This window comes from Melanerpes formicivorus, unplaced genomic scaffold, assembly GCF_026170545.1.
Source record: "Melanerpes formicivorus ecotype bairdi unplaced genomic scaffold, bMelFor1.0.p_v2 SCAF_103, whole genome shotgun sequence".
NCBI classification, from domain to species: Eukaryota; Metazoa; Chordata; class Aves; order Piciformes; family Picidae; genus Melanerpes; species Melanerpes formicivorus.
Window position 1 is genome coordinate 1,305,570 of NW_027142455.1, and position 22,705 is coordinate 1,328,274.

Below are 22,705 nucleotides of genomic sequence, written 5' to 3' on the forward strand. Positions count from 1 at the left end.
CTCCTGCTCTGCCCTGCTGAGGCCACAGCTGGAGCACTGTGCCCAGTTCTGGCTGCCCAGCTCCAGAGGGACAGGGAACTGCTGGAGAGAGGCCAGGGCAGGCTGTGAGGATGCTGAAGGGCCTGGAGCAGCTGTGTGAGGAGGGAAGGCTGAGCCCTGGGGCTGAGAGCCTGCAGAGGAGAAGGCTGAGAGGGATCTGAGCAATGTCTGTAAATCCCTGAGGGGTGGGGGGCAGGGAGGGGCCAGGCTCTGCTGAGTGGTGCCCAGGGACAGGGCAAGGGACAGCAAGGGGCACAGAGTGGAGCCCAGGAGGCTCCACCTGAAGAGGAGGAGAAACTTCTGTGGTGTGAGGCTGCTGGAGCCTGGAGCAGGCTGCCCAGAGGGGCTGTGGAGCCTCCTGGTGTGGAGAGCTTCCAGCCCTGCCTGGCTGTGTCCTGGGTGCCCTGCCCTGGTGCCCTGCCCTGGCAGGGGCTTGGATGGATGATCTGCAGAGATCCCTTCCAGCCCCTCCCTGTGATTCCATCTGCTGGGGCACAGTGTTCCTCCCCCAGGATGCAGGCTGCCTTCATGCTGCTGCTGCTGGGATCATCACAGCTGCTTGCTGAACCTGGGGTGGGGAAGATGTGGAGTTGGCAAACCTGAGTTGCTGGTTCAGGCTGGTTGGAGGAGGCCCAGGAGCCTGGGGCTGTCCTGACATGATGGAACATGCCATGAAGTGTGGCAGTGCTCAGCCAGCTCCTCTGCTGCCAGGGCCTGGGGCTGCTGAGGGCTGTGGTGGTGTCAGCAGGTCTTGAGGAGCCCTTAGCTGCTCAGGACCCCCCCAGGTGCTGAGGCTCCATGTGCAAGGCACAAGTGTGTCCCTGGGGGCTTTGGGGTGCCTGAGGGGCTGCTAGAGCAGGGGCAAGACTCATCTGACCCCCAAGCCCACAGCACAGGGACCCAGGGAGGCTGTGGAGAGGCTCCAGAGGAGGCCACCAAGGTGAGCAGAGGCTGCAGAACCTCCCCTGTGGGGCCAGGCTGGGAGAGCTGGGGCTGTGCAGCCTGGAGAAGAGAAGGCTGCAGAGAGACCTCAGAGCAGCCTTGCAGTGCCTGAAGGGCTCCAGGAGAGCTGGGGAGGGACTCTGGCCAAGGGCTGAGGGACAATGGCTTTGAGCTGGGAGAGAGGAGACTGAGAGTGGAGAGGAGGAAGAAATTGTTGAGAGTGAGGCTGGGGAGACTCTGGCACAGGCTGCCCAGGGAGGCTGTGGCTGCCTCCTGCCTGGAGGGGTTCAGGACCAGGCTGGATGAGGCCCTGAGCAGCCTGTGCTGGTGGGAGGTGTCCCTGCCCATGGCAGGGGCTGGAGCTGGCTGAGCTTTGAGCTCCCTTCCAGCCCAGCCCCTGCTGTGGTTGCATGGAACTGCCAGGGCCATCTGCTTTGTCCTGCTGGAGGGCTGCCCCTGTGTCCTGCAGCCAGGCTGAGCTGTCCATTGCCAGTGTCAGCCTCAGTGCTGGGGGGGCCTGGCTCCAGCCCCATGCACTGTGGAGTGCCAGATGTGTTCTGGAGCCCTGACCAAATGACAGCAGGTGGAGAGAAGGTCCTGCCCCTCTGCTCTGCTCTGGGGAGACCTCCCCTGTGCCCAGCTCTGGAGCCCTCAGCACAGGAAGGACCTGGAGCTGATGGAGAGGCTCCAGAGGAGGCCATGAGAATGCTCAGGGGGTTGGAGCAGCTCTGCTCTGGGGCCAGGCTGAGGGAGCTGGGGGTGTGCAGCCTGGAGAGGAGAAGGCTCCAGGCAGACCTCAGAGCAGCCTGCCAGGACCTGAAGGGCTACAAGAAGGCTGCAGAGAGACTGTGCCCAAAGGCCTGCAGGGACAGGCCCAGGGCCAATGGCTTCAGAGCAGAGCAGAGCAGATGGAGATTGGATGTGAGGAACAAGTTGTGCCCCAGGAGGCTGCTGGAACACTGCAGCAGGCTGCCCAGGGAGGTGGCTGAGGCTCCATCCCTGGAGCTGTTCCAGGGGAGGCTGCAGAGGGCTCTGGGCAGCCTGCTCCAGGGGAGGATGTCCCTGCTGGGGGCAGGGCTTGGGCTGGCTGAGCTCTGGAGCTCCCTCCCAGCCCAGAGCACTCTGTGGTTCTATGATCCCTTCAGGTCCTGGCAGGTTGCTCTGAGCTCTCCCTGCAGCCTTCTCCTCTCCAGGCTGCACAGCCCCAACCCTCCCAGCCTGGCCCCACAGCAGAGCTGCTGCAGCCTCTGAGCATCCCTGGGGCCTCCTCTGGTCTCTCCTCTATATTGAGGGTCCCACAGCTGGCCCCAGCCCTGCAGGTGAGGTCTCCCCAGAGCAGAGCAGAGCAGAGGGGCAGGATCCTCTCTCCAGCTCTGGCCACACTGCTTTGGCTGCAGCCCAGGCTGCCCTTGGCCTTCTGTGCTGCCAGTGCCCATTGCTGCCTCCTCTCCAGCTTCTCCCCCCCAGCTTCACCCCCAAGGCCTTCTCTGCCAGTGGAGGATGTCCCTGCTGAGTGCAGGGCTTGGGCTGGCTGAGCTCTGGAGCTCCCTCCCAGCCCATTCCATGTCTCTGTGTCCCAGATGTTGATTCCAACACCAATACAGAGCCCCCAAACCCAGGACCCCTCAGGTCCTTTCAGTCCTGACCCCTAAGCAGCTGAGCTGCTGGTGCCAGGGGGCTGTCCCCCCCCACCACTGCTGGTTCCATCTCTGCCTTTTGCCTCTCCTCCTCCTGAAGGTGTTCTCCAGAGAGGGCAGAGGGGAGGGCTGCTGCTGGGGGCAGTCCCTTGCTGCTTACACACAGTGCTGCTTTTGCACACCCAGGCAAAGAGCAGAGGCAAAGAGCATTGCTGGAGCTGCTCAGCTGGGGTCACTGCAGGGCTGAGCCACCAGCACTTGGGCTTGATCTCAAAGGTCTCTTCCAGCCTCACCACTTGAGTGATTCTCAGGGGAGGGGGAGGTTATGTGGTAATGCAAAACAAAAGGCAGAGAGATTGCTGTCAGCCCCCTGAAAATGTTCTGGCTCCAGCTGCTGTCCTGAGCAGGGCTCAAAACTGGCAGAGAATCCCAGAGGCACAGAGCTGGCAGGGCTGGGAGGGACCCCAAGGCTCAGCCAGCCCCAACCCCCTGCCATGGGCAGGGACACCTCACACCACAGCAGCTTGCTCACAGCCACCTCCAGCCTGGCTGCAAACACCTCCAGGCAGGAGGCTTCCACCACCTCCCTGGGCAGCCTGGGCCAGGCTCTCACCACCCTCCTGGCCAACAACTTCTTCCTCACAGCCAAGCTCCAGCTCCCCACTTCTAGTTCTGCTCCATCCCCCCCAGTCCTACCCCTCCCTGACACCCTCCCAAGGAGAGCTCTGCACCTCAAATGTTGGGGTCCTGGAATTGTGCAGGAGGCCTCTGCTGAGGCTCTGCCTCCAGCCCCAGGCAGGGCAGCAGCAGAAAGGCTTAGCTGGGGCTGAATGAAGTTTAGGAGAGGAGCTGTGGAGGGTCCTGTGCTGCAGGATGGGGACTCCACCACCTCCCTGGGCAGCCTCTGCCAGGCCCTGACCTCTCTGGTACCAGAGACATTTTTCCTCCTCTCCAACCTAAGCCTCCCTGGCACAGCTGAAGCCCACTGCCAGCTGCCCCCAGTGCTCTTTCCCCCCTTCCCTGTCTCTTGCAACAAGAAGTTGCTGATTTACTTTGAACCTCATCAGGCTGAGGGAGAGCTCCTTGCTCTCTGCAGCTCCCTGAGAGGAGGCTGCAGGGAGCTGGGGGTTGGGCTCTGCTCCCCAGTCTCAGGGGATGGAAGGAGAGGAACTGGCCTGGAATTGTGCCAGGGGAGGCTTGGGCTGGAGAGGAGGAGAAATGTCTTTGGTGTCAGAGTGGTCAGGGCCTGGCAGAGGCTGCCCAGGGAGGTGGTGGAGTCCCCATGGCTGGAGGGGTTCCTGTGGCCATGGTGGGGCTGGGTTGGTGTTGGCCTGGATGGTCCTGGAGGTCTGTTCCAACCCAAACCATTCCATGGGTGCAGGGTTGCTCAGTGCTGGGCCAAATGCTGCTTGGTTCCCTGAGCTTTCCTGTTCCTGGGCTGACTTGCAGGGAGCTTTGGTAGAAGGAGCCGAGAGCAGCTCTCCCCTGGGCGTGCAGGAGGCTGGTGGGAGGGAGTGCAGGGGCAAGGTGCAGCTCAGGGAGTGTCCTCTGCAGAGGCTGCCAGAGGCAGATGTCTGCGTGGGGCTCAGCAGCTGGCAGGGGCCCCCAGCCTGATTCATCTGCTGGAGGAGGCTGAAGGAATGAGGGTGGTGCTGGGAGAGCCTGGGGTGCAAGGGGAAGGGCATCTGGGGCAGGGTGAGGGCTGATGGCTGCAGCTGCCTCCCCCCCTAACAGTGGGGAGCTGCCAGGGCTGCCAGGCCCCCGTGGCCAGCAGGAGCCTCACATGCACCCAGGGGCTGAGGCTTACAGACCCTTCAGCCCAGGTATGGTTTGGGTGAGGTCTCCACAAGGCATCGCTGGCTGGGGGCAGGATTCTGAGCTTCCTACCCCTTCCTTTCACTGCCTGTCCCACTGCCCTTATCACTGAGCCCCAGGCTGCCTTGGGCTGGAAGGGACCTCTCAGGCTCCCCCAGCCCAGCCCCCTGCAGCCCCCAGGGACAGCCCCAGGCAGAGCAGGCTGCTCCCAGCCCCACACAACCTGCCCTGCACTGCTGCCAGCCATGGGGCAGCTCCACCTCTCTGGGCAGCCTGGGCCAGGCTCTCCCCACCCTCAGCACCAAACATTTCTCCTTCTCTCCACTCTCCATCTCCCTCTTGCAGTTCCAACCATCCCCCTTTGGCCTGCCCCAACAGGCCCTGCTCCAAACTCTGTCCCCAGCTCTCTGCTCAGCCCTTGGAGCACTGCAAGGCCACCAGAAGGTCTCCTGCAGCCTTCCCCTCTGCAGGCTGCCCAAGGCCAACTCTCTCAGCCTGGCCTCCCAGCAGAGGGCTTCCAGCCCTGCCAGCACTGCTGTGGCCTCCTCTGGCCCTGCCCCAGCAGCTCCCTGGCTGTGCTGAGGGCTCCAGAGCTGCCCCAGCACTGCCTGGGGGTCTGAGCAGAATCCCCTCCCTGCCCCTGCTGCCCACACTGCTGGGCTCAGCCCAGGCCAGGCTGGGGCTGTGCTGGTAGTGCTCAGTGCCAGCTCCTGTGCCAGCTCCTGTCCAGCTCTGCACCCCCAGCACTCCCAAGCCCTTTTCCCCAGGGCTGCTCTCCAGCCTGTGTGGGCTCCATTCTGTGTTGGTGCATCCCTGATTTCCTTCTTCCTGCATCCCCCAGGATGCCTTCTCTGTGCCAAGGAGAGCAGGAGCTGCCAGCAGCTCCCTAGCCTCTTTCTGCTGCCATCTCTCCTTGCTGTGCCCTGGAGAGCCTCCCGAGCTGCCTGGTGCCCAGGGTGGCAGCTCAGGGAGCATCCAGGACATGTGGCCTCACCCTGCTGCTTTGGGGGTGCTGAGGGCCTCCAGCTGCTGCTGCCCCAGCCACAAAACAGGAAGGTTTGAAACAGCCACAGGAGAGTCAGGAGAGGCTTTCAGGTGACCCAGAGTGGCCATTGCCAGCTGGAAGCAGCCCTGGGGATGGTCAGAGGGCCCAGCAGCACGGCCCCTGGTGTGGCTGCAGGGAGCAGGATTCAATAGCTAGAGGGGATCAGGTGTCCTGGTGGAGGTTGACCATTCCTTAGCTTCCCTCAGGTTTGTGGCCTCCTCTGGAGCCCCAGGTCCTCACTCTCAACCATTTCTTCCTCCTCTCCACTCTCAGTCTCCTCTCTCCCAGCTCAAAGCCATTGTTCCTCAGCCTGGCACTCCCAGCCCTTGGCCAGAGTCCCTCCCCAGCTCTCCTGGAGCCCTTCAGGCACTGCAAGGCTGCTCTGAGGTCTCCCTGCAGCCTTCTCTTCTCCAGGCTGCACAGCCCCAGCTCTCCCAGCCTGGCCCCACAGGGGAGGTTCTGCAGCCTCTGCTCACCTTGGTGGCCTCCTCTGGAGCCTCTCCAGCAGCTCCAGGTCCTCCTTGTGCTGGGGGCCCCAGAGCTGGAGGCAGTGCTGCAGGTGGGGGCTGAGCAGAGCAGAGCAGAGGGGCAGAATCCCCTCCCTGTGCTGCTGCTCTCCCTGCTCTGGCTGCAGCTCAGCACTCAGCTGGGTTTTGGGGCTGCATGTGCAGGAAGCTGCTGGGAAGAAGTTCTTGGCAGTGAGGCTGGGGAGAGCCTGGCACAGGCTGCCCAGGGAGGCTGTGGCTGCCTCCTGCCTGGAGGGGTTCAGGACCAGGCTGGATGAGGCCCTGAGCAGCCTGTGCTGGTGGGAGGTGTCCCTGCCCATGGCAGGGGCTTGGAGCTGACTGAGCTCTGAACTCCCTCCCAGCCCAACTCCATTCTATGAGAGGATGATGATGGTGATGATGATGATGATGATACCTCAGGCAGGGTTGGAGGCAGAGCTGAGCCCAAGGGCAGAATCCCCTCTCCTGCCCTGCTGCCCACCCTCCATGTGCCTCCAGCTGGCACATCTCCAAGCCCTCCACACACTGCTCATGATCTAACCAGCCAGCAATCCTCCTGAGAGCTCCTCAGGCTGACCTCCAGCTGCCCCTGGCCTAGGGTGGGGGTTTCCTGAGGGAGCCAAGGGTGAGCAGCCCTCCTGTCCTGTGTCAGGTGTCTTGGGTGACTGTGTGGGGAGGCAGTGTGGAGCTCCTGGAGCGCAGGAGGATGCTGCAGAGGGCCCTGGCCAGGCTGGGTCCATGGCTGAGGCCAATGGGCAGAGATTCACCAAGGCCAAGGGCAGGGTCCTGCACTTTGGCCACAGCAACCCCCTGCAGGCTGCAGCCTGGGGGGCAGTGGCTGGAGAGCAGCTGCAGAGAGGGACCTGGCAGTGCTGGGGGACAGCAGCTGGGGCACAGGAGCCAGCAGTGTGCCCAGGGGGCAGGGAAGGCCGAGGGGCATCCTGGCCTGGAGCAGGAGCAGTGTGGCCAGCAGGAGCAGGGATGGAACTGTGCCCTGTGCTGGGCACTGCTGAGGCCTCCCCTGCAGCACTGTGCAGCTCTGGGACCTCACTGCAAGAGAGAGCTTGAGGTGCTGGAGCAGGGCCAGGGGAGGGCAACCAGCCTGGGGAAGGGACTGGAGGGGAAGGCTGAGGAGGAGAGGCTGAGGGAGCTGGGGGTGTGCAGCCTGGGGAGAGGAGGCTCAGGGGGGACCTTAGCACTCTCTGCAACTGCATGAAGGGAGGCTGCAGTAAGGTGGGGAGCAGGCTCTGCTCCCAGGCACCTGAGACAGAGCAAGAGAGCAGGAAGCTGTGCCTGGGGAGGGTGAGGCTGGGGGGCAGGAGGCACTCCCTGATGGAAGGAGCTGAGGCTGGGGGGCAGGAGGCACTTCCTGATGGAAAGGGCTGAGGCTGGGGGGCAGGAGGCACTTCCTGATGGAAGGAGCTGAGGCTGGGGGGCAGGAGGCACTTCCTGATGGAAGGAGCTGAGGCTGGGGGGCAGGAGGCACTTCCTGATGGAAGGAGCTGAGGCTGGGGGGCAGGAGGCACTTCCTGATGGAAGGAGCTGAGGCTGGGGGGCAGGAGGCACTTCCTGATGGAGAGGGCTGAGGCTGGGGGCAGGAGGCACTTCCTGATGGAAGGAGCTGAGGCTGGGGGGCAGGAGGCACTTCCTGATGGAAGGAGCTGAGGCTGGGGGGCAGGAGGCACTTCCTGATGGAAGGAGCTGAGGCTGGGGGGCAGGAGGCACTTCCTGATGGAAGGAGCTGAGGCTGGGGGGCAGGAGGCACTTCCTCACAGGAGGGCTGAGTGGGCACTGGGATGGAGTGCCCAGGGAGGTGCTGGAGTTGCCCTCCCTGGAGGTCTGTAGGAGAAGTTTGGATGTGGCAGCTGGAGCAGGGCTGAGCTGCTGTGGTGCTGCTGGCTCAGGCTGGGACTCAATGGCCTCAGAGGTCCTTTCCAGCCTCAGTGAGTCTGGGGGTCTGTGATCCAGGGGGGTTGGAACTGGATGATCTTCAAGGCCCCTTCCAGCCCAGCCAATCCTATGCCCTTGTGCCATGGGAACTGCTCTGCCAGTCCTAAGCAAACAGCAGAAGCTGCTTCCTAAAGCTCCATGCTCACAGATCCCTTCCAGGTGGTGCATCACCCAAAGCAGAGGATCTTCCAGGACCTTTTTCCCCTCCCTGTGGCCTTTGTGTAGCCCCTGGGATGGGGAAGCAAATCCCCCTTCCATTGGCAGCCCCCTGGTGAGCCTTGGCCTTCCCTGGGCCTCTGCTCTTTGGCTTTTGCAGAGTGGGAAACCATTGCAGTGAGGATGCTTTGGTACAGTGAGAGCTGGGTGAAGAGTGCTTTGTGCAGCCTGGTGGCTGTGTGCCCTGGGCTGGGAGTGGAGCTGGGTTCCTGGCAGAAGCAGAGGAGCTGTTCAGATGCTGGTTAGCTCCTGGGGAGGGCTGTGAGCGGCAGCTGCAGCAGAGGCCACCACACTGCTCCCCAGGCTCTGCCTTGGCCTCCTCTGATGCTGCTGCAAGGCTGAGCCTGCCCAGCACCAGCAGGGAGGGGAACAAAGCTCTGCTCCCCTCCTGTCCCCATCCTAGGGCAGAAGACCCTAAGCTCCAGCCTGCCCTGCACTGCTCAGGGAGCTCCAGCCTCTGTCTTCATCTGTCTGGGGAGTTCTGGCTGTCCCCTGCCCCCCTGCTGGGATGTCCCTAAAGCCTCTGTATTGGAGCCCTGCTGTTCAATATCTGCACCAATGCCACAGAGAGACTGAGGCTCCCTGAGCAAGCCTGCAGCTGGCACCAGGCTGGGTGCTGGGCTTGGTAAGGACAGGCTGGAGCCTTCCAGAGGGACCTGCACAGGCTGCAGAGGTGGCTGAGGAGAGCCTCAGGAGGCTCAAGCAGGCAAAGTGCAAGGTCCTGCACCTAGCTGAGGGCAGCCCTCAGCACCCATCCAGGCTGGGGGTGAGGAGGTTGAGAGCAGCCCTGCAGAGAAGGCCTTGGGGGTGAAGCTGGGGGGGAGAAGCTGGAGAGGAGGCAGCAATGGGCACTGGCAGCACAGAAGGCCAAGGGCAGCCTGGGCTGCAGCCAAAGCAGTGTGGCCAGAGCTGGAGAGAGGATCCTGCCCCTCTGCTCTGCTCTGGGCAGACCTCAGCTGCAGAACTCAGCACTAACAGGGAAAGGACCTGGAGCTGCTGGAGTGGATCCAGAGGAGGCCACAGAGATGAGCAGAGGGCTGGAGCAGCTCTGCTGTGGGGCCAGGCTGGGAGGGTTGGGGCTGTGCAGCCTGGAGAGGAGAAGGCTGCAGGGAGACCTCAGGCAGGACTGGAGGTGAGGTCTGAGCAGAGCAGAGCCGAGCCCAGGGGCAGAATCCCCTCTGCTGCCCTGCTGCCCACCCTGCTCTGGCTGCAGCCCAGCACACAGCTGCCTGAGGGCTGCAGGAGGCTCTGCTGGCTCCTGGGGAGCTGCTCAGCACCCAGCACCCCCAAGGCCTTTCCTTCAGGGCTGCTCCCAGCCCTCTCTGCTCCCAGCCTGGATTGGTGCCTGTGTATTTGTGTCCTCCCACTGCAGCTTGTTCCTTCCCCAGCAGGCTGGGACACTGCCTTGCTGCCTCTCCCCTGGGCTCTGCTCCTCTGGGTGCTGGTGAAGGCTGGGCCAGACCTGGAGTCTCACCAGCTTCTGCTTTCCTTTGCAGTGAACCCAGAGGAGGAGAGAAGCTGCCTATGGATTGCCTCCTGGCTCCCCTTGCCTCCCAGCCAGCTCTGCCCTGCCAGAGGAGTGGGGAGCAGAGAGGCCACACTGGGCTGGGACGGTGGGAGTGAGGCCCAGCAGCGCCTGCCCCGGGGGCTGTGCTGCCTGCTGCTCCTTGCCACCCATCAGAGGACACCAGCAGCTCCTGCCAGGCAGATGCCTGCAGGGGAGAGGCCAGCCCCAGCTGAACTGATGCATCTGGGCACCTGATACCAGGCTCAGGTAAGGCCACCTTGCTCACAGCCATGGAGCTGCTTCAAAGCAGGGAGAGACCTTGAAGATGATCCAATCCAGCCCTGACCCCAGCACTGATCCTGAGCCCAGCGCTGATCCTGAGCCCAGCACTGATCCTGACCCCAGCGCTGATCCTGAGCCCAGCACTGATCCTGAGCCCAGCACTGCCAGGCTGGCACTGAGCCATGGCCCTCAGCACCACATCCCCACAGCTTTTACATCTCAGCAATGGAGACTCCACTGTTGCCCTGGGCAGCCTGGGCCAGGCCTTGGCAGCCCTCCTGGGGAAGAGATTGTTTCTCATGTCCACCCTCAGTCTCCCCTGGGGAAACCTGAGGCTCCTTCCACTTGTTTTATCACTTGGCACTTGGGAGCAGAGCCTAAGCCCCACCTGGCTCCAGCCTCCCTTCAGGGAGCTGCAGAGAGCAATGAGGTCTCCCTCAGCCTCCCCTGCTCCAGGCTGAACACCCCCAGCTCCCTCAGCTGCTCTCCACAAGCCTTGGTCTCTGGAAGATCTGTGCCCCAGTGCTTGCACCTGGCTTGTCTTTCCACACCCCCTCCTCAAACCCACAGATCACAGCTCCACAGCTGGCACTGGGCAGGGAGGGAGCCTCCAAGGGCATCCTGTGCCACCCCCTGCCATGGGCAGCAGGGACAGCTCCAGCCAGAGCCCAGAGCAGGCTGCCCAGGGACACAGCCAGGCTGAGCCTGAATGGCTCCAGGGATGGAGCCTCAACCACCTCCCTGGGCAGCCTGGGACAGAGTCTCCCCAGCCTCCCTGGGCACAACTCCCTCCTGAGCTCCAACCTATCTCTGCCCTGCTCCAGTGCCAAACCCTTGCCCCTTGGCCTATCCCCACAGCCCCTCCTGAGCAGTCCCTCCCCAGCCTGCCTGCAGCTCCCCTGCAGCTCCTGGGAGGTGCTCAGTGCAAGGTGCTCTCAGGGCAGTCACTGCCCCCCAGGACAGTTAGGAGAGAAGCCTCTGGCTGGCTCTGTGCTCCTGCTGCTCTGGGAGAAACCAAACCTTGCTCCTCTGCACTCAGGTTTGTGTTGTGGTCAAGGAAATAAAGATGCAGGGAGGATCTCCTGTGTCTTGCTTCATCCTGCTGCAGGGGGCTTTGACTCCTGCAGCCTCAGTCCCTGCCTGAGCCCTGTGTCCCTTCCTGTTGGCAGCTGGGCTGCAGGTGAAGCTGGCTCTGAGGTGAGCTTGGGGCTGTGCCATCCATTGAGGTCCTGCCCAGAGCTGGTGCCCAGCCAGGCTCTGTGCTGAGGCTGTTCATGAGGGAGCTGTGCATGGGGTCAGCACAAGTCCTTGCTGCAAGCCTGGGGAAGAGAAGGCTGCAGGGAGACCTCAGAGCAGCCTTGCAGTGCCTGAAGGGCTCCAGGAGAGCTGGGGAGGGACTCTGGCCAAGGGCTGGGAGTGCCAGGCTGAGGAACAATGGCTTTGAGCTGGGAGAGAGGAGACTGAGAGTGGAGAGGAGGAAGAAATTGTTGAGAGTGAGGCTGGGGAGACTCTGGCACAGGCTGCCCAGGGAGGTTGTGGCTGCCTCCTGCCTGGAGGGGTTCAGGACCAGGCTGGATGAGGCCCTGAGCAGCCTGTGCTGGTGGGAGGTGTCCCTGCCCTCAGGCTGTAACTACCTGCCCCTGGCCTAGGCTGGGGCTTTCCTAAGGGAAGCAAGGGTGAGCAGCTCTCTGCTCTCATCCAGGGGGGTTGGAACCCATTCTGTGATAGGATGCTCTGCAGCTCTGGGGCCAGTTCTGGAGCCTCTCTGCTAGGAAGGATCTGGAGGTGCTGGAAGGAACCTGGAAACTCCAGGCCTGGCAGCCTGGCCTCAGTGCCAGGGAAAGTGATGGAGCAGATTATCCTGGGGGCAATAACTGCACCTGAAGGATGGCCAAGGGCTCAGGCCCAGCCAGCATGGATTTAGGAAGGGCAGGTCCTGCCTCTCCAGCCTGAGCTCCTTCCATGCCCAGGTGACTGCCTGGGGGCTGTGGGGCAGGCTGTGGATGTGGTCTGCCTGGACCTCAGCAAGGCCTTTGCCACCATCCCCCACAGCAAACTGCTGGCCAAGCTGTCAGCCCCTGGCTGGGACAGCAGCTCTCTGAGCTGGGTTAGGAACTGGCTGGAGGCTGAGCCCAGAGAGTGGTGGTGAATGGTGCCACAGCCAGCTGGCAGCCAGGCCCCAGTGGTGTGCCCCAGGGAGCAGTGCTGGGCCCTGTGCTCTTTAACATCTTCATTGATGATCTGGAGGAGGGCATTGAGTCCATCAGCAGTAAATGTGCAGATGACACCAAGCTGGGAGCAGATGTTGGTCAGTGAGAGGGCAGAAGGGTTCTGCAGAGGGACCTTGCCAGGCTGGGCAGATGGGCAGAGGCCAACAGGATGGCATTCAACAAGGCCAAGTGCCAGGGGCTGCACTTTGGCCACAGCAACCCCAGGCAGAGCTACAGGCTGGGGGCAGAGTGGCTGAGAGCAGCCAGGCAGAGAGGGACCTGGGGGTGCTGATTGACAGCTGCCTAAACATGAGCCAGCAGTGTGCCCAGGGGGCCAAGAAGGCCAAGGGCATCCTGGCCTGCATCAGGAGCAGTGTGGCCAGCAGGAGCAGGGAGGTCATTGTGCCCTGTGCTCAGCACTGCTGAGGCCACACCTTGAGTCCTGTGCCCAGCTCTGGGCTCCTCAGGTTAGGAAAGAGGTTGAGCTGCTGGAAGGTGTCCAGAGAAGGGCAAGAAAGCTGGGGAGGGGTCTGGAGCACAGCCCTGTGAGGAGAGGCTGAGGGAGCTGGGGTTGCTTAGCCTGCAGAAGAGGAGGCTCAGGGGAGACCTCATTGCTCTCTACAACTCCCTGAAGGTTGTAGCCAGGTGGGGGTTGGGCTCTTCTCCCAGGCAGCCAGCACCAGAACAAGAGGACACAGTCTCAAGCTGTGCCAGGGGATGCAGGGCACTTAGGGCACTCTGGGTGCAGGGCACTTAGGGCACTCTGCCCAGCACTGGGCAGCCCCTGGTGGGCTTCAGTCAGCCCTGCTCCACCTGCTGCAGGCAGAGCTGTGTGTGGGGCTGGGTTCCTGCAGGCTGTGCCAGCTGCTCTCATACCCAGGAGCAGAGCCTGCCTGGGACGTGGAGCAGGCTGCAGGGGCAACTTCTGCCAGGCTCCAGCCCTGAGCTGATGTGCCGTGAGGATGGGCACAGGCACCCCAGGAGGGCTGCAGGATGGGGTGAGAGGTTGGAACTGCCCAGCAGAACAGGCCCTGGGGGTGCTGGGTGCCAGCAGCTGAAGCTGAGCCAGCAGTGCCCAGGGGGGCAAGAAGGGCAGCAGCAGCCTGGCCTGGAGCAGCAATGCTGTGGGCAGCAGGAGCAGGGCAGGGATGGTGCCCCTGGGCTGGGCACTGGGGAGGCCACAGCTTGAGGGCTGGGTTCAGTTCTGGGCTCCTCACTCCCAGAAGGACATTGAGGGCTGGAGCAGGGCCAGAGAAGGGCAACAGAGCTGGGGAAGGGTCTGGAGAGCAGGGCTGGGGAGGAGGAGCAGCTGAGGGAGCTGGGGGTGTTCAGCCTGGAGCAGAGGAGGCTGAGGGAGACCTCATTGCTCTCTGCAGCTCCCTGAGAGGAGGCTGCAGGGAGCTGGGGGCTGGGCTCTGCTCCCCAGTCCCAGGGGATAGAAGGAGAGGAACTGGCCTGGAATTGTGCCAGGGGAGGCTTGGGTTGGAGAGGAGGAGAAATGTCTTTGGTGTCAGAGTGGTCAGGGCCTGGCAGAGGCTGCCCAGGGAGGTGGTGGAGTCCCCATGGCTGGAGGGGTTCCTGTGGCCATGGCTCCTGGGGGCAGGGTCTGGTGGCTGTGGTGGGGCTGGGTGGAAGGTTGTGCTGGGTGGAAGGTTGTGCTGGGTGCAGGGTTGTGCTGGATGCTCTCAGAGCTCTTTCCTCACCCTGATGCTTCTCTCAGTGTCTCCTTTCAGGCTGTTCCTCTCCAGTCTTAGCTGCAGGTTCTGGCAGGGCCAGCTGGAGATGCAAACCACTGTGTCAAAGAGGGCTTTGAAAATAGCAGCTGAAAGAGGAACAGTGACCTGCTGAGCCTCAGCCCTGCTGCTTGTGGTTGCAGCAGCCAAGCACCTTCTTGGCTTCACCCCCAGCCCTGGTTTCAGTCTGAGCCAGCCCAGCCTGCGGGGGCAGAGCTGCCTCCTTGCTTTCCTCCCCAGCCATGAGTGAGCTGAATGTGCTCAGGACCCCAGCTTCACCTGCCTCAGCCTTCAGTGACTTTGTGCTGGCAATGGCAGGCAGAAAAACCCCCAAAGTTCCAGGTGCCTCCATGGGCTGGGAGCAGCAGGGCAGCAGGAGGTGATGGTGCTGGGCAGCAGGAGGTGATGGTGCTGGGCAGCAGGGGGTGGTGGTGCTGGGCAGCAGGAGGTGATGGTGCTGGGCAGCAGGGGGTGGTGGTGCTGGGCAGCAGGGGGTGGTGGTGCTGGGCAGCAGGAGGTGATGGTGCTGGGCAGCAGGGGGTGGTGGTGCTGGGCAGCAGGAGGTGATGGTGCTGGGCAGCAGGGGGATGATGGTGCTGGGCAGCAGGGGGTGGTGGTGCTGGGCAGCAGGGGGTGGTGGTGCTGGGCAGCAGGAGGTGGTGGTGCTGGGCAGCAGGGGGTGGTGGTGCTGGGCAGCAGGAGGTGATGGTGCTGGGCAGCAGGGGATGGTGGTGCTGGGCAGCTGGGGGTGGTGGTGCTGGGCAGCAGGAGGTGATGGTGCTGGGCAGCAGGGGGTGGTGGTGCTGGGCAGCAGGGGGTGATGGTGCTGGGCAGCAGGGGGTGGTGGTGCTGGGCAGCAGGGGGTGGTGGTGCTGGGCAGCAGGGGGTGATGGTGCTGGGCAGCAGGGGGTGGTGGTGCTGGGCAGCAGGAGGTGATGGTGCTGGGCAGCAGGGGGTGGTGGTGCTGGGCAGCAGGAGGTGATGGTGCTGGGCAGCAGGGGATGGTGGTGCTGGGCAGCTGGGGGTGGTGGTGCTGGGCAGCAGGAGGTGATGGTGCTGGGCAGCAGGGGGTGATGGTGCTGGGCAGCAGGAGGTGATGGTGCTGGGCAGCAGGGGGTGGTGGTGCTGGGCAGCAGGGGGTGATGGTGCTGGGCAGCAGGGGGTGATGGTGCTGGGCAGCAGGGGGTGGTGGTGCTGGGCAGCTGGGGGTGATGGTGCTGGGAGAGGAGGCTGGGGCAGGACTGCAGAGGTTGTGCCCTGGGGGTGGCCTGGGCTGGAAGGGAGCTCAGAGCTCAGCCAGCTCCAGCCCCTGCCATGGGCAGGGACACCTCCCACCAGCACAGGCTGCTCAGGGCCTCATCCAGCCTGGTCCTGAACCCCTCCAGGCAGGAGGCAGCCACAGCCTCCCTGGGCAGCCTGTGCCAGAGTCTCCCCAGCCTCACTCTCAACAATTTCTTCCTCCTCTCCACTCTCAGTCTCCTCTCTCCCAGCTCAAAGCCATTGTTCCTCGGCCCTTGTCCAGAGTCCCTCCCCAGCTCTCCTGGAGCCCTTCAGGCACTGCAAGGCTGCTCTGAGGTCTCCCTGCAGCCTTCTCTTCTCCAGGCTGCACAGCCCCAGCTCTCCCAGCCTGGCCCCACAGGGGAGGTTCTGCAGCCTCTGCTCACCTTGGTGGCCTCCTCTGGAGCCTCTCCAGCAGCTCCAGGTCCTCCTTGTGCTGGGGGCCCAGGGCTGGAGGCAGTGCTGCAGGTGGGGGCTGAGCAGAGCAGAGCAGAGGGCAGAATCACTCATCCAGGGAGAGCTCAGAGCTGCAGCTCAATACCTGCAGGGGAGCTGCAGGCAGGCTGGGGAGGGACTGCTCAGGAGGGGCTGTGGGGATAGGCCAAGGGGCAAGGGTTTGGCACTGGAGCAGGGCAGAGTCAGGTTGGAGCTCAGGAGGGAGTTGTGCCCAGGGAGGCTGGGGAGACTCTGTCCCAGGCTGCCCAGGGAGGTGGTTGAGGCTCCATCCCTGGAGCCATTCAGGCTCAGCCTGGCTGTGTCCCTGGGCAGCCTGCTCTGGGCTCTGGCTGGAGCTGTCCCTGCCCATGGCAGGGGGTGGCACAGGATGCCCTTGGAGGCTCCCTCCCAGCCCAGTGCCAGCTGTGGAGCTGTGGATCTGATCTCTGGCCAAGCTCCCAAGAGAAGGCCACTGTGTGAGGGAGGCTGAGAGGAGGCAGGTGTGGAAGCAGAGCTGCAGTGCATTCCTGGGAGGCCATCTCAGGGCACTCTGAGGTGCAGCCCTCTGCATGCTCCTCAGGGCAGCTGTTGATGCCTTACACCACAGCATGTGCCTTCTGCTGGCTTAGGCTCTGTGCAATCATTGTCCTGTGGAGTTTCATAGAACCACAGAGTGTTAGGGTTGGAAGTGGTCTCTGGGAGTCATCCAGCAGGCCCCTGCCAGGGCAGGGCACCAGGGCAGGGCACCCAGAACACAGCCAGGGAGGGTTGGAAGCTCTCCACACCAGGAGGCTCCACAACCTCTCTGGGCAGCCTGCTCCAGGCTCCAGCAGCCTCACACCAAACAACTTTCTCCTCCTGCTGAGGTGGAACCTCCTGGGCTCCACTTTGTGTCCATTGCCTCTTGCCCTGTCCCTGGGCACCACTGAGCAGAGCCTGGCCCCTCCCTGCCCCCCACCCCTGACATTGCTCAGATCCCTCTCAGCCTTCTCCTCTGCAGGCTCTCAGCCCCAGGGCTCAGCCTTCCCTCCTCACACAGCTGCTCCAGGCCCTTCAGCATCCTCACAGCCTGCCCTGGCCTCTCTCCAGCAGTTCCCTGTCCCTCTGGAGCTGGGCAGCCCAGAACTGGGCACAGGACTTCAGCTGTGGCCTCAGCAGGGCAGAGCAGAGGGGCAGCAGAACCTCCCTGCCCTGCAGGCCACTCTCATGCAGCCCATAGGTGGGAGGGAGCTTGTCTGGAGCAGTGGGGCAGGAGGAGCTGTGCTTGGGGCAGGAGGCAGTGTCTGTGCCCAGAGGGAGCAGGGAGGGCAGGGACTCCTGGGAGGCAGCCTCTGTGCCATGCTGCAGGGGTCAGGGCACATGAGGTTGTGCCCCCAAGGCCCTGGGAAACTCTCAGTTCCTCTTCTGGGCAGTGGGCAAGGCTGTGCCACCCAGCAGGGCTGGCTGCTGGCCAGGGCTCCCCAGCCTGCTGCCCAGGCTCTGCCTGCTACCCTGCACAGGGCAGAGCTGAGCAGATCCTGCTGGCAAAGCCTTTGGGAGCAGCTTCACAGGGTTCTGTGAGCTGGGGATGGCAATTTGTGCCCTGAACGGGCTGGAAGGGAGCTCCAAAGCTCAGCCAGTCCAAGCCCTGCACCCAGCAGGGACATCCTCCCCTGGAGCAGGCTGCCCAGAGCCCTCTGCAGCCTCCCCTGGAACAGCTCCAGGGATGGAGCCTCAGCCACCTCCCTGGGCAGCCTGCTGCAGTGTTCCAGCAGCCTCCTGGGGCAGAACTTGTTCCTCACATCCAATCTCCATCTGCTCTGCTCTGCTCTGAAGCCATTGCCCCTGGGCCTGTCCCTGCAGGCCTTTGGGCACAGTCTCTCTGCAGCCTTCTTGTAGCCCCTTCAGGTCCTGGCAGGCTGCTCTGAGGTCTGCCTGGAGCCTTCTCCCTCTCCAGGCTGCACAGCCTCAGCTCCCTCAGCCTGGCCCCAGAGCAGAGCTGCTCCAATCCCCTGAGCTCCTCTGGAGCCTCTCCATCAGCTCCAGGTCCTTCCTGTGCTGAGGGCTCCAGCCCTGGCCCCAGCCCTGCAGGTGAGGTCTGCCCAGAGCAGAGCAGAGCAGAGGGGCAGGATCCTCTCTCCAGCTCTGGGCCACACTGCTTTGGCTGCAGCCCAGGCTGCCCTTGGCCTTCTGTGCTGCCAGTGCCCATTGCTGCCTCCTCTCCAGCTTCTCCCCCCCAGCTTCACCCCCAAGGCCTTCTCTGCAGGGCTGCTCTCAACCTCCTCACCCCCAGCCTGGATGGGTGCTGAGGGCTGCCCTCAGCTAGGTGCAGGACCTTGCACTTTGCCTTCTTGAGCCTCCTGAGGCTCTCCTCAGCCACCTCTGCAGCCTGTGCAGGTCCCTCTGGAAGGCTCCATCCTGTCCTTACCAAGCCCAGCACCCAGCTTGCATTGTGATGCAGAGCCCTGCTGGAGGTGCTGGAGCCAGGGCAGTGCAGGGCAAGGAAGCTGGGAAGGGCCTGGGCAATAAATCTGGTGAGGAGAGACTGAAGGAGCTGGGGCTGGTTAGAGTGGAAGAGAGGAGGCTGAGGGAGACCTCAGTGGTGTCTACAGCTCCCTGAGAGGAGGCTGTGGAGAGGCTGCTGCTGGTCTCTCCTCCCAGCTCATTAGGGGCAGGACAAGAGGGAATGGCCTCAAGCTGCCCCTGGGGAGGTTCAGGCTGGAGAGTAGGAAGAAATTTTCCCCACAAGAGTGGTCAGGGACTGGAAAGTGCTGCCCAGGGGGGTGGTGGAGTCCCCAAGCCTGGAGGTGTTTGAGGGAGGTTTGGCTGTGGTGCTTGGGGCTGTGGTTTAGGGCTGAGCCTTGCAGAGCAGGGTCCTGGGTTGGCCTTGGTGCTGCTGAGGCTCTGTTCCCAGCTGGCTGGTTCTGTGCTTCTGTGACCCCTGCCTGGGCTGGGGGCTGGGGGTGAGGCTGGGGCTGGGGGCTGAGGCTCTCAGCACAGGGCTGTGTTGGCCCTCCTCCACCATCCCCTCTCCTCACTCCTCTGCTTCGCCTCTGCCCTTGCTGCAGAGCTTCTGCCATGAGGAAGGACATCGAGGCCCTGGTAGCCCAGGAGAAGGAGGAGATCGTGGCCAAGTATGAGAAGGTACCAAGGCCCTGCCTGGCACAGGGCTGCCAGCTGCAGCCCCCGGAGAGCTCTGGGGGAGAGCTTCCCCTCCCTGCTGCCCTGCCCCCAGCCTGCCCCTGCCTGCTGCCTCTGCAGCCCCCTGCTGCCCACAGCCCCCTCCCTCCCCCCCGGGTCCGGCAGGGCTCCCATGCCCAGGGGCACAGGGGGTGATGGGCACAGGGGGGATGGGCACAGGGGGGGTGGGGTACAGGGGGGGATGGGCACAGGGAGGGGATGGGCACAGGGGGGGATGGGCACGGGGGGGATGGGCACAGGGGGGATGGGGCACAGGGAGGGATGGGCACAGGGGGGATGGGCACAGGGGGGGATGGGCACAGGGGGGGATGGGACACAGGGGGGGATGGGCACAGGGGGGAATGGGCACGGGGGAATGGGCACCAGGGGGGGATGGGGCACAGGGAGGGATGGGCACAGGGAGGGATGGCCACAGGGGGGGATGGGGCACAGGGGGGGATGGGCACAGGGAGGGATGGACACAGGGGGGATGGGGCACAGGGGGAGATGGGCACAGGGGGGATGGGCACAGGGGGGGATGGGCACAGGGGGGATGGGGCACAGGGGGGATGGCACAGGGAGGGATGGGCACAGGGGGGATGGGCACAGGGGGGGATGGGCACAGGGGGGATGGGGCACAGGGGGGATGGGCACAGGGAGGGGATGGGCACAGGAGGGGATGGGGCACAGGGGGGGATGGGCACAGGGAGGGATGGGCACAGGAGGGGATGGGCACAGGGGGGGGATGGGCACGGGGGGGATGGGCACGGGGGGGATGGGCACAGAGGGGATGGGCACAGGGGGGGGATGGGCACAGGGGGTATGGGCACAGGGAGGGATGGGGCACAGGGGGATGGGCACAGGGGGGGATGGGGCACAGGGGGGATGGGCACAGGGGGGGATGGGCACAGGGGGGATGGGGCACAGGGGGGATGGGCACAGGGAGGGATGGGCACAGGAGGGGAATGGGGCACAGGGGGGGATGGGCACAGGGAGGATGGGCACAGGAGGGATGGGCACAGGGGGGGATGGGCACAGGGGGGATGGGCACAGGGAGGGATGGGCACAGGGAGGGATGGGCACAGGGGGGGATGGGCACAGGGAGGGATGGGCACAGGGGGATGGGCACGGGGGGGATGGGCACAGGGGGGATGGGCACAGGGGGGGATGGGCACAGGGGGTATGGGCACAGGGAGGGATGGGCACAGGGGGGGATGGGCACAGGGAGGGATGGGCACAGGGGGGATGGGCACGGGGGGGGATGGGCACAGGGGGGGATGGGCACAGGGGGGGATGGGCACAGGGGGGTATGGGCACAGGGAGGGATGGGGCACAGGGGGGATGGGCACAGGGGGGGATGGGGCACAGGGGGGATGGGCAAGGGGGGGATGGGCACAGGGGGGATGTTGGTCCCTGGGCTGTCTGTGGTCCCTGTCTGTGGTCCCTGTCTGTGGGGCTGTCTGTGGGGCTGTCTGTGGGGCTGTCTGTGGTCCCTGTCTGTGGTCCCTGTCTGTGGGGCTGTCTGTGGTCCCTGTCTGTGGTCCCTGTCTGTGGGGCTGTCTGTGGGTCTGTCTGTGGGGCCGTGTGGGGCAGGCCCCGGGGCAGGAGCTGCTGTGGCAGCTGCTGTGTGCTGTGTGCCGGCAGGGCAGGCAGCAGGGAGCTCACATTGACCCCTGGGAGGATGCAGACTTCACTCTCTACAAGGTCACAGACCGCTTTGGCTTCCTCCAGTGAGTCCTGCTGCCCCCTCCTGCCCCCTCCTGCCCTCCCCCTGCCCTCTCCTGCCCTCCCCTGCCCTCCCCTGCCCCGCCCTCCTGCCCCCTCCTGCCCCCACCTGCCCTGTCCTGACCCCTCCTGCCCCCTCCTGCCCCCTCCTGCCCCCCCCTCCCCCCTGCTGCCCCCTGCTGCCCCCTGCTGCCCCCTCCTGCCCCCCTCCTGCCCCCTCCTGCCCCCTGCTGCCCCCTGCTGCCCCCTCCTGCCCCCTGCTGTCCCCTCCTGCCCTCCCCTGCCCCCTCCTGCCCCTCCTGCACCCTCCTGCCCCCCTCCTGCCCCCCCGCCCCCTCATGCCCTCCCTGCCCCCTCCTGCCCCCTCCTGCCCCCTCCTGCCCCCTCATGCCCTCCCCTGCCCCCTCCTGCCCCCCTCCTGCCCCCTCATGCCCTCCCCTGCCCCCTCCTGCCCCTCCTGCCCCCTCCTGCCCCTGCTGCCCTCCCCTGCCCCCTCCTGCCCCCCTCCTGCCCTCCCCTGCCCCCTCCTGTCCCCTCCTGCCCACCCCTGCCCCCCCACAGCCTGCAGAGCCCCAGAGCCTTCCTGGGGGCACAGCCCCCCCAGCCCAACCAGGCTCCAGCTCTGCAGGGCTGGGGCTGAGCCCTGGCCCTCAGCACCACAGCTCTGCCCCTCTGACACCCCTGCAGGGCTGGGCACTCAGCCACCCCCTGGGCAGCTGGGCCAGGATGAGGAACCTTCTGCTCCTATCCAACCTGACCCTCCCCTGGGGCACCTGGAGGCCATGGCCTCTCCTTCTGCTCCTTGGGGGCAGAGCCCAGCCCCCCCTGGCTCCAGCCTCCTCTCAGGGAGCTGCAGAGAGCAAGGAGGTCTCCCTCAGCCTCCTCTGCTCCAGGCTGAGCTCCCTCAGGAGGCCCTGAAGAGCAGCCTCCTGCCCAGGGTTTCCAGCCCCTGGCAGCTGCTGGGGCTCTGCTGGGGCATCCTCAGCCTCCCTCCTCCTCAGGGAGAGCTGCAGGGAAGGCCTGGAGCCCCTCAGCTGGGACTGCTCAGGTGCCTGGGGCTGCCACAGACCCCCAGACTCACTGAGGCTGGAAAGGACCTCTGAGGCCATTGAGTCCCAGCCTGAGCCAGCAGCACCACAGCAGCTCAGCCCTGCTCCAGCTGCCACATCCAAGCTTCTCCTACAGACCTCCAGGGAGGGCAACTCCAGCACCTCCCTGGGCACTCCATCCCAGTGCCCACTCAGCCCTCCTGTGAGGAAGTGCCTCCTGCCCCCCAGCCTCAGCCCTTTCCATCAGGAAGTGCCTCCTGCCTCCCAGCCTCAGCTCCTTCCATCAGGAAGTGCCTCCTGCCCCCCAGCCTCAGCCCTTTCCATCAGGAAGTGCCTCCTGCCCCCCAGCCTCAGCCCTTTCCATCAGGAAGTGCCTCCTGCCCCCCAGCCTCAGCTCCTTCCATCAGGAAGTGCCTCCTGCCCCCCAGCCTCACCTCCTTCCATCAGGAAGTGCCTCCTGCCCCCAGCCTCAGCTCCTTCCATCAGGAAGTGCCTCCTGCCCCCTCAGCCTCAGCTCCTTCCATCAGGAAGTGCCTCCTGCCCCCCAGCCTCAGCTCCTTCCATCAGGCAGTGCCTCCTGCCCCCCAGCCTCAGCTCCTTCCATCAGGAAGTGCCTCCTGCCCCCAGCCTCAGCCCTTTCCATCAGGAAGTGCCTCCTGCCCCCAGCCTCAGCCCTTTCCATCAGGAAGTGCCTCCTGCCCCCCAGCCTCAGCCCTTTCCATCAGGGAGTGCCTCCTGCCCCCCAGCCTCAGCTCCTTCCATCAGGAAGTGCCTCCTGCCCCCCAGCCTCAGCTCCTTCCATCAGGAAGTGCCTCCTGCCCCCCAGCCTCAGCTCCTTCCATCAGGAAGTGCCTCCTGCCCCCCAGCCTCAGCTCCTTCCATCAGGAAGTGCCTCCTGCCCCCAGCCTCAGCCCTTTCCATCAGGAAGTGCCTCCTGCCCCCCAGCCTCAGCTCCTTCCATCAGGAAGTGCCTCCTGCCCCCCAGCCTCAGCTCCTTCCATCAGGAAGTGCCTCCTGCCCCCAGCCTCAGCCCTTTCCATCAGGAAGTGCCTCCTGCCCCCCAGCCCTCAGCTCCTTCCATCAGGGCAGTGCCTCCTGCCCCCCAGCCTCAGCCTCCCCTGGCACACCTTCAGGCCCTGCCCTCTTGCCCTGTCAGAAGTAGCCTGGGAGCAAAGCC

General features: G+C 64.5%; 1 protein-coding gene across 3 annotated transcripts in view; it reads left to right on the forward strand.

Moving 5' to 3' along the window:
* LOC137455654 (USP6 N-terminal-like protein) overlaps positions 1-21,229 on the forward strand; it is a 73,904-nt gene extending 52,675 nt beyond the window's left edge. For 2 of the 3 annotated variants that reach the window (XR_010990865.1, XR_010990866.1), the window contains 3 exons: positions 9,647-9,924; positions 18,643-18,718; positions 20,399-20,478. Coding sequence is in view for 1 of the 3 variants with exons in the window: in XM_068166666.1 (XP_068022767.1) it covers positions 14,265-14,284; positions 18,643-18,718; positions 20,399-20,484; positions 21,167-21,209 (225 nt within the window). In the remaining 2 variants the exon portion in view is untranslated. Of the gene's footprint in view, positions 1-9,646; positions 9,925-13,717; positions 14,285-18,642; positions 18,719-20,398; positions 20,485-21,166 lie in introns of those variants that run through there. The other variant, XM_068166666.1, reaches the window with a different exon arrangement.
* Positions 21,230-22,705: the final 1,476 nt, after the last annotated feature.